Consider the following 11306-nt stretch of genomic DNA (forward strand, 5'->3'; position numbering starts at 1 on the left):
TATAAATTGTTATCTCGACACTTAAGAGTGGGTGTCTATTCAAATAGAAAGAAAGGATTTTGGTGTTAGATTAGAAATTACAATTTTTTGTTGTGTGCAAAAGATAGATCACTTTTATTTAAGAAGAAAAGGGAATAGAAGCATAAGAGGGTTGGGTGGGAGTAATCCGAGAGCATTAATGTAAACCTATCTCAGAAACTATATTTTAAAATATTTACTACTTGTTCATTAAAACCATTAATGTATTTGAGAAATTACCGTCTTCCAACAATGATAAAAAAAAAAATAAACAATGAATAAAAAACACAATGAAAACAATAAGATAAAGATAGAGGCATCGATAATTATTTTTTACTAGATTTTTTTAAAAAAAAAAAAGTTGTTCTTAGTAATTTAGGTTATTGGAAGAGTAGTTTTTTTTATTAATTCTTTAAAGAACCTATTTTTGATAACATAAATCAAAGAGATAAATTAACTAAAATTAAGAATTATCGTAGATTAAATCCTTCAATTTATTCATACAACAAGCAAAGCAAATCATTTAAATACATAATATTTTATATTTCTCAAGAACTAGAGAATTTTCATCAAAAGGTTTTTAAAATATCTTACAAAATTGTTTACATATTGATCAGCCTTAATGTGGGTTAGCTCTCCCTAGAATAAAGTTAAAAAATTTGAAATCAAACTAAATATATGATTCTATCTAATCTATTCTATTATATAAAAATTGGATTTCTACACTTAATGATGGAGCTGACGTGGCATGCTCTAAAGAGTATTTTCTGATTTAATTATTTTAACTCATTCAATACAATTTATTGCAATGACTTAATTATTTTAACCAATTAATTTGATTAAATTTTAAATATCAATATAATTTATAATAATTTATATTACTTAATTAATTATACTACATTACTTGTAATTTGTCATATTAGGAAATTGATTTTTTCATTTATGAAGTCTAAAATAAAATAAATAATTTATTGTTTATTCTAATTAAATTTATTAAATTTTTAATTATATATTATATATGAATTAACGTTAATTTATAAATTATTTTATATTATAATATTCAATTAAATAAATTGTAAATTATTAAATTACATACGCACGAAAAAATGGATTTAAATGTGTTTTATATAGTATAGATAGTATTTAATTAAGAATGGTGCATTTTTAAGTATTTTGATATGATTTAATTATATCAGCTAATTGATTTGATTAGATATTTAAATATCAATATAATTTATTATAGTATATAATACTTGATTAATTTTACTACATTAATTGTAATTCCTTATATTAGTTAATTGGTTTATTCATTTATAAAGTCTAAAATAAAATAAATAATTTGTTGTTTATTTTAATTGAATTCATTAAGTCACCAAAAAAAATTGAATTCATTAAATTTAATTATATTATACATAAATTAAAGATAATTTATAAATCACCTTATTTCCTTAGCCTTTTATATTTTGTAGATTGTTAAGTTTTAAGTTTTATATTTCATTAAGCAAAATAATATAAGGCAAAACTTTTTTCATTTTAAACGAAATTATTCTATGTATTATTAACTAATATCATTAGATTTGATTTATTAAAAATATGAATTAATTTTATGTAACAAATTATTAATTAAAATCATTCTAAATCGTAAGCAAAATAAATTAATTTTTTAGGCAGCCCAATGTAGATTTATGATTTATACAACAATCAAACAAAGCACAAAACTTGTGAATTATGATCATAAGGGAATAAAAAAGTAGGGTCCACACTATGTTGGCTTGCTTGCCTCCATTGCATCTTAACAAAACATGGGTCTACGGAGACTAATCCCGATTTCAAGTTAGGCAGATAAAAAACCTATCTGGATCTCATACAATTAATTTCAACCCGTACCTAAAGTTCTCTTTTAGTCTTTTTGGGTCTTCTCTCTCCTAGCAAGCAAGCATATACGCCCACAATGGAGAACGATATTTTGGCACTGGCAACTTCAGAACGGCAAAAATGAGAAGACTGGTTGCTCATACGGCGACGGGATGATGACGAAGTTGTGTCGGCGAGGAGGTCGACAACGATCGAATATGCTAATGTGATCAGAGAGATTAGATAGCGGACCGGCAAGAAGGGACTTTCACTGATGATGTTGTCGTTCAGATCGCCGTCACACCGGGACGCTCGCTATCTGTAACTGATGGAGGTGAGTTGCTGTAAGGAAGGGTGGATTCAGATCTTATTTTCATACTCATTTTTTTACTCAGTACATTTTGATTTGCCAATATTTATGATGTAGCATAAGTGTTTTGTTTTCAATTCAAATATTTTTCGTTTTTTAAATCATCAAGATAGATTTTTTCTTCTTTTGGATTATGGAGGATATGTGATTTTGGATGCACTCCGATTTTAAGATGATTTACTCGAAAATATACATCTTCTTAGTTGCTATAAAAGGCTAAGAGGTGTGGTCCTACAATCTTACCATACGTACTTGCTAGAATTTACATTTACTCTTATTTTTTTCACTAGAGAAAAAATGGTTAGGCGATATGATTTGTTGGAGATGATTGCATCGCCAAAAGAATGTTGGAAGATTCATGTCAGAGTAATCAGATTTTGGTTTTTACCGAGATTTCCAAATCCATTAGCTCCATTGAAATGGTGTTGATGGATGAGCAGGTACTTCTAATTTTATTCATACACACAATTGTTTCTCTGTTTTCATACACTTAGTCCCATATTTGTATGATTCTCACCTCACAATTGTCATAATTTCAACCTCAGCAACTTCTGTTTTTCTTGGGACTATTCATTCAAAAATAGAACAAGAACAAAATACAATTTTGTGTTTCCCTGCAAGAAAACATAAGCTTTTCATCATAAAAAAAGATTCTATAGTCAAAAACAGATTTAATATATAGCTCATGTTGTATTCGACCAATAAAGAAAGGGATTGGGAGACTTTTAGCAAGATTTTCATAGACAGTTATATAAAATTATAAATTTTATCTTGTAAAGACATGCACTAATGTCAAGATACATAATTACTAAATAATGCAGATTGGATATAAGAGTTTATGCCGACCAAAAATAACAAAATTTGAGTCACTCTTGCTTTCACATCTTAAAAAAGTATAATGTATATCTTTGATAAGAAATAATAAGCACAACACAACAATATTTAGAGTCAGATTATTCTTTACTTCTTTGTTTATTATTCTCATCTTGAAGACTTAAATTTTTTCTTCCTGTATGGGTGACAACTAACAAGAGAGGTTTGTATTAGAAAAGCCTTTAAATTTGCATTGGGACTTTGGACATGAATATCATGATGGTTTAGTAACAAAGGTTTCTAAAAATGGCAAACATGCGTAGTACAAGCATACGTAAAATTATTACTTTTTAATTTATTTATAAAAATATTATAATTGTAAATTAAGTTATTTCACATTAAATAATATTTTATAAATAATTATTTTTCTATAAGTTATAATTTTTTATGATGATTTTTTTAAGGTACAAATTATAAATTTTTATGATATTTTTTTATGTAGTCATTATATTATTATTTTTTTGATAATTTAATAATTGTTCTTATTTAAGTTTATTCTTTTCGTCTATCAAGCAATTGTTTTCAATGAGTTTTATAGGCCAAGTTTAAATTTCATCCTTTCTATGCTTTTTATGTCTAACAAAAAATTTTCGAAATGAAGCATATAATGAAATTGAGTTTTCTCAATTTAGGTTCACTTTTGTTAGAATTATGTCAAGTTTGGAGATATAATTCAAAGATTGCCACTGTATTAATTTTTTTTTTAAGTTTTTCGTAATAAAAATAATTTGATAATATATTGATTTAATTACTCTGCAGGTCCCTATAGTTTCACCAAATTTTCAATTAGGTCCCTATACTTTTTTTTTCTTTTCAATTAGGTCCCTATACATCATTTTTTTTCAATTTAGTCCTTGTTAACGTTAAACGTAAAAAAATGTTAGTAAATTGTGAAATTACCTGTATACCCTTAGAGACCTAATTGAAAAGAAAAAAAGTATAAGGACCTAATTGAAAATTCGATAAAACTATAAATATTCAATGAAAGATATTCCTATAATCCTTATTCAATGATTCTACGACATGAAAGATATTCCTATAATTCCTTTTATTTTGTCATTATCATTCTTTTACTTATTTATATACAAATTGTACCAAAAATAATTTCTTTTTATTTTTGTGACTTTCAAAATACCTTATCTTAAGAACATACAAAAAAAAGTAATGAATAAAATGAAACAGAAATAGTAGTAAAAAGTATATATAAAATTCAATTTCCATCATTCAAGTATTTATTATGATCATGTAACATTTTATATTTGTGTAGATTCATGAAATATAGTTTATGTCTTTATCATATCATGGAATACGATAGAAAACCACAATGTTATGTAATTTGAAATCTGAAAATGAAAACCATAGAAAGCATAGTTTCAGTATAATACATAAAATCTGGAAATCAATTCTTGTGTTGCAGCCTCCCACTCTCTGAACCGGCATAAGGATCAACAATAACATTAATAACAACTGGTTCTAAAAGAGCAGACTTGAAGCAATGTCTGAATTGAAACCAATGTCACTATCACAAGGCTTTCTGCAGCAAAACCAGGGAACAGAGAAGCTAAGAACTCCAAAGGGTGCAAATTAGTATCATCCACGATTGCATTCTCAGCAAAGATGTCAGTTAAGAATCCATGTCCTGAGTTGTCATTATAAGTAAGCCCCTCTTGACCACTGCTAACAAGCTTGTTGGCACTCCCAATTGGCCTATCCCAAGGATTCGCTGAAGTGTTCAAAGTGCTTCCTGAAGATGGATCCTCCCGAAAGCTAGAATTGGAAAACCTTGGTCTATCAGTAAAGTTATTGCCATTAATGTGCTGCTGAGATAATTCTTCCTGCTCATTGAATATAATTCTTCCTGCTGAGATAAACCTTGGTCTGTCATTATGAACTGCACCAACCATCTTTGACTATAGGATTTTGATTTTATTTTCACCATTTATGAACAAGGACATCAATTTTATATGAATCTGTGTCTTAACTTATAAGAGCTGCAAATTTTCATTCACATCAAGAACACACCAAAGTAAAAAGAGCACCATGGAAAACTAATAGTTTCCCTTGATGGAGTCTAGCAAATATCATATAAATTTGAATATCTTTTAAGTCTGAACTTCTTGGTGCATGTTTAAATCAATACAGCACCACTTAAAAAGTGAGGAATAGCCTTAAACACCAATTGGTCCAAGCAAGCTTGAAAGTAAAGCAAAAGCAACCAACAAAATCAAACAAAAAGAAGGCACATTCTTTTGCTTTATTTGGTTTCCACTTACATTTCAACATTAACAAAATATAACAACATTAAACATCCCCTCCCCCCTCGCGGGGGAACCCTTTTTTTCAGAGTCACTAAGGATTACTAACAACTCTGCTAATTAGAGTTCAATGAACAGAACCATGAACAAAAACCACGTGAGCCTATCCAACTGCAAGTGGATCAGATCACAAAATATTTTCTAGCCCCCAAGGAACATAAAAGGAACGATTTTTAATTAATTAAAGGGTAATTAAAGCTCATAACAAAATAAAAGGGGGCATTTAAAGCTAATCCAGCTCCATTGTCTAGGATGACAATAGTTAGAATCTAACCTGGGTTTAAGATGGGAAGGATCTGCCATGAAAACGAAGAAATTGTTAATTGGAAAAAAATATGGGATTTTGGCAGATCGACTTCAGGTAGCAAGGCGAGGTGCGGCGAGGTGTGGCGACGCGAGTAGCGGCGTAGCAATCCACGGCGAGGGAACGCGACGGAAGCGACACACCACCAGTAGGAAGCAGAGTAGAGCAGACGCACGACCAGCGCAGAGCAGTGCAACGCAGACCAAGGACGACGGACGATGACGACGATGGACGCTCACGCCGCTAAGGACGACGACAACGATGCCACCGCCGCAGATGGAGGACGACACCAACGAATGGATCGGAGGAGAAACGCAATGACTTCACAGAGAACAAGCACTGACTAGGGTTCTTTGTTTTTGGATAAAATGGCAAGGGTGTTTTTGGTATTTTAAAAAAATAGAAGTGGGTTTAATTAGCTATTATAACTTAATTAGGAGAATATTCGATTTTTGAATAGAATATTCTGTTATTTTAAACGGTTTTGTCACGGTAGGAACTAAATTGAAAAAAAATTAACATCTAAGGACTCAATTGAAAAGAAAAAAAGTATAGGGACCTAATTGAAAATTTGGTGAAACTATAGGGACCTGTAGAGTAATTAAACCTAATATATTGTAATTTTTTTTTCAGAAACTATCGGTCTTCTAGTGCATAGGTACGGATCTATATACATTATAGTGGGGCAAGTACCCCCACTATAATTTGAAAATATTTTGAGTAGTATATAATGATAATATTTATTTGTTCTCATTAAATTATTAAATTTGACCCCATAATAATTTTTTACTTAATTTTTGGTACTTAATAGTCAGTTTAAAAATTTTATATTAGATGTTTATTAGAATGATCAATTCTCAATTTAAATAAGATTAGTGTTCTTTCTTAAAAATGAACTCAAAAAATATTATTTATCTTTTTTTAAAATTAGTTTTAATTTTTCCTGTAGCAACTATATTAATTGAAAGAATATTTCCAACTATGAATATCACTGAGAATTGACTTTTGATTGTATGAGAAGTGAATTTCTAAATAATTGTTTAGTGATATATATATATATATATATATATATATATATATATATATATATATATATAAAAGAGACATTTCGATTGTATTGTTAAAAAAAGGATTACTCAATTTTTTTAATATTTAATTACTCTGTTGGTCCCTATAGTTTCGCAAAATTTTTAATTAGACCCCTGTACTTTTTTCCTTTTAATTAGGTTCAAACAAGCAGTCAGCACTTATTCAAGTGAATAACTACCTCCTTAAATCTCTCACTCACTTCTAGAAGAAAGATCCCAACAACCCTAAAATAAAGGGACGGTTATCCACCATCAGAAGTGGAACTATTTCAGCGGTGGTTATTGGTTCTTTCCCTATAAATACACTGATACCTTCAGGTAAACCTAACTTCCAATACATTTAAACCTGCATATTCCCTTGCTGACTTAGACATCGGAGTGTCTTGCAAGTACCACCCCACCTATTCAAACGCATTCGTACAAGTCGGACGGCGGCTCCCAGGCGTGAACAAGTCGAAGACCACCATCCTACATCGTTTGGGCCTTCTATCTGAGCCCAATCATTCGGTTTCAGGTCACTCCCGAAACAATAATTATGTTATATGTACATAAAAAGTAACTACCCATATAGAATATATATTGAAATATAAAATATATATTGAAAATAAATTAAACATTGAATATATTTATGTACAAACACATAATGGTTAATGAACAATTTTATAGCTGATTTTTATGTAATATAATATTTTTATTATAAAAATTATTAGAGTTTATTTATTTTGTGTCCTAAAGGTATATATTAAGATTATAAATTGAGAATATTTTTATTAGAAATACAAAAAATTAAGTTAAAGTATTTATTTTGTAGTTATTAAATGAAAAATTTAAAACTTTTCACTAATATTAAGCTTGTCATGTATCTTTAGGACACGTATTAGCTAAACTCAAATTATTATTATGTTATATATATTTTGCCCCACTGTTAAAATTTTTTGAATCCGTCACTGCTGGTGCATCAATATAATGCAATGCTATTGATGGAAATAAATATCAATTTTAGTTTCTCGGTGTAGCTATTTTATACCTTGTCGCATTACATGAATAGCAGATGATGGAGCTTATTTAACAAGAAGATAGTTTGCATTTGCACATATTTTAAATGTTCAAACTGATGATATTGTTTCAATTGAGTGTCGTTATGAGAATGACTCTAATCTATATATGTCTAAGAACTAGAATAGCTTAAACATTTTTTTACATAATCATAATACTATCCATAATTTTATTATTCCTATTATACCACTATATCCATACAAAGTTATGTTTTTAATAATGGTTTATGAAGATTACCATAATTAATGAAAATTCCCATAATTAATTTGTGAATATTACACTTACACTAATATTAATAATAAGGAACAAAAATTCTTGAATAATTGTACGTTTAAAAATAATATTATATATATTTATAAACAGTTATAATCAAGAAATAAATATATTCTAAAAATAAAAAAACTATTCATTATAAAAAAATAATTATAATAAAAAAATAATTAATATATATAATTTAAATATATTTACCTACAATGAATATGATACGTATATATAAATAGTGAAATATCTAGAATTATTTAAATAAAATAAATATATTTTAAAAATAAAAAATTATTAGTTACACAATTAATATATATAAATTATGTAACTAATATATATATATATATATATATATATATATATATATATATATATATATATATTACCATGATTTATGAATATTATTACACGTATGTGATGTAAAATCCTAATAACTTCGATCCGTTGCTTGTTCGGTCTGCTCTGCTTGTATCAGCATAGGCCGTTGGTTGTTTAGCTAGGGAAGTTTATTCGATCTATTGGTAATTTCTAAGGTGTTCTCTCATTTTCTAAAGTCTCGGAAAAAAAAAAACGTTATTTGCTATGGATCGAATGAGAAGTACATTTCAATTCAAAAGATCAATTTCCTGCTTCTGCAAAGGGTGGAAAGGGCTCATCGGTTAAACTATCCACGACACGAATACCTCTTTCCTCTAAATATGTATTTTCTTTTTTCCGATCTTTTGTCTTGTAACAGCAGTCGCATCTGGAATCTAAAATCTAGCTCTTAGCTGCTTTTCTTTTCTTTCTCTCTCCTCTATAGAAAGAGGGGATTATACGTGGCGTGGTATACCTGATCGTTTGGTCAACGAGACGTACGTAAGTCGGCATAGCTCCATTTAGAATATAAAATTCTTTTCTTTTACTTAGCCCGCCTCTCCCATGACTTTCCGGACCAACCCGGATCTGCCCTCGATCCGCATTTTGGGAGCAGAGCATGCAAAATCGAGCAATGAATCTTATAAAAATTTCCTCGGGTCTTCTATATATAAATCTATAAAAATGAAAAGCCCGGGTAGAAGCACAAGCAAAAGGAGAGAGGAAAAGTAGAAAAAGGAAGGGGGGAGGAGACTCGCCTCAATACGCAGCTTCTCGTTTTGGAAGGTAAAGAGGCTGGCGTAGGCGCCACAAAAGAAGACTTCCAACGTCTGCTTGGAGAATTAAAGAATCCAACTAGCGACGTTTATCTTAGGATTTTCAATTATAAGGCCTGGAGAAGCATCCCCGCTAATGGGGCAACCATTACTCTTAGACAAATTTGCCAGCCACGAGGGCCAAATATCGAAATGTTAATGCGTCTGCAGCCGTTGCAGCTAAAGAAACGGAGGACTCTAATGCAATACCAAGAGATAGAGTAATTAAATAAATCTTTATACTCGAGTCATAAGTCTTCGATACTAAGGTGGTACGACTCTCAAAGTGGATCTTTAATACATAATTGTATATATATTGAAAGGAAATATTAAACGAGAAGCTTGAAAAGGAGTAAAATAAAATTACGAAGACGGATACTCACGTGTTGACAATAAAGAAAATGAAGCATGGATTGAAAGCAATATAAAGATAAAACTGTAGGGAAGAATAAGATAAAGACAAAATGTAAATATATAACATAAGAAAATAGCCATTAGTCGCGACTCGCGAAGTTTAGGCTGGCTAGGGTATAGAATAAAAGCAGTTTGACAACATTAGGTCTATCTCTCCCAAAATATACATAAGGGCCTCTATAGGCAAGTTTTCAAAAGATTAAATACATAGCATAAGATTTTTTGAAACAAAAGCGGAGAGAATCTAGGCAAAATATAAACCAGAGAATTCAAAGGTCTTCGCCATCTTTCAAATAAACCACAGCTCACTACTGAGTACCTGTACCTGTATCTGAAAAATAAAATATATATACGGAATAAGAACCCCCGACCCATGGGTTTCCAGTACAGTAAAAGTGCCAAATAAATACAAAGTTCTATAATATAATTCACTAAGCATCCTAAAACTTCTTATCTTGCTATATCCATCCTAGGTTCTCCCTAATCCAGAACTTGGTAACTTTTATAGGGGATTCTATTCTAACCCAATTCCCTTCCTTACTTTCACTACCTTTCGACCAAATAAACCAAGAGCCGAATCCTCAACTATTTTTCTTCCTTCATAATCCTCCAAACACTAATAGAGCCCCACAGACAAACAAGCATACAATGGCAAACATAGGTATATTATAAGTAATACAGATATGAGATATAACAAATAGCATATTATAATCACTTAAGCAAACCCAATCAATGCACAAGCAAGCAAATCAGACAGTATGTATATGATGCATGCCTATCCTATTGGCCGTGAGTTCACGTGTCGATTAATTGCCAAAACCCGACATACCCGGTAGCTAACCTGGATATCGTCTCTTTGTTACGCATTAATATAATTAGAGAGAATACGTGCCTTGTCACCATTAGAGGAATTATGTGCCCTGTCACCGTTAGAGGGTATATATACTCTATCATTATTACAACCAGAGAGAAAATACCAGCATACTCATATCCATCGTTTCCGTCATGACTCATTTACCGCATTCATTCATTAACTCATGTATCCATCTCCGGCATACTCGCAACATTTTCACACTTCCTCAATTAATCACCATCTAATCACCAATCATCAATCATCACTTACGGTTCTTACCTCTTTTCGACCCAATATTTCATCAAATAAACTCATAACCACATAAATCACTGTCAAATACCAAATTTCAAACAACACAACAACAATGCACAATTCCACAATCCTTATCCAATATCAATATCATCTAATACACATGTAATACCAATCTATCATACCATTCAAGCTTAATCCTAGGGGTATCTAACCTAGGAATTCACATCATATCACACGGTACTTAAATGAAACTTAAACCGTACCTTAGCCGATTTCTCGTAAAACCCAAAGGCACCTCAAGGTCAACATTTCTCAAGAGTCCACCGTCCTAAGGTCTCTTTGAACCGAATGTCAGCCACCAAGGTCTAACAATCAAGCCTCCCACATCATCAATGTACTCCAAATCAACAATATTATATCTAAACCATATATCTTACTGCAATTAATCCATAAACTCAAAATCTCAACAATTCTAC

General features: G+C 30.3%; 1 protein-coding gene across 1 annotated transcript; it reads right to left on the reverse strand.

The window, feature by feature from the left end:
* Nucleotides 1-4347: 4347 nt before the first annotated feature.
* Nucleotides 4348-10739, reverse strand: LOC130978091 (uncharacterized). Its single transcript, XM_057902233.1, has 3 exons — nt 10703-10739; nt 5705-5968; nt 4348-5006 (listed from the first exon to the last, which is right to left on the reverse strand). Exons 1-3 carry the CDS (start codon nt 10737-10739, stop codon nt 4573-4575), a joined length of 735 nt encoding a protein of 244 aa, XP_057758216.1. The 3' UTR covers nt 4348-4572.
* Nucleotides 10740-11306: the final 567 nt, after the last annotated feature.

This window comes from Arachis stenosperma, chromosome 1 (assembly GCF_014773155.1).
Source record: "Arachis stenosperma cultivar V10309 chromosome 1, arast.V10309.gnm1.PFL2, whole genome shotgun sequence".
Taxonomy (NCBI): domain Eukaryota; kingdom Viridiplantae; phylum Streptophyta; class Magnoliopsida; order Fabales; family Fabaceae; genus Arachis; species Arachis stenosperma.

Coding starts and splice junctions, on each gene's coding strand:
- LOC130978091 (XM_057902233.1), bottom strand. CDS start 10,739: ATGAGTCATGACGGAAACGATGGATATGAGTATGCTG. Junction 5,969..10,702: donor CGATGGATATGAGTATGCTG/GTATTTTCTCTC, acceptor TAGCGGCGTGAG/CGTCCATCGTCGTCATCGTC. Junction 5,007..5,704: donor CCTTCCCATCTTAAACCCAG/GTTAGATTCTAA, acceptor TGGTTGGTGCAG/TTCATAATGACAGACCAAGG.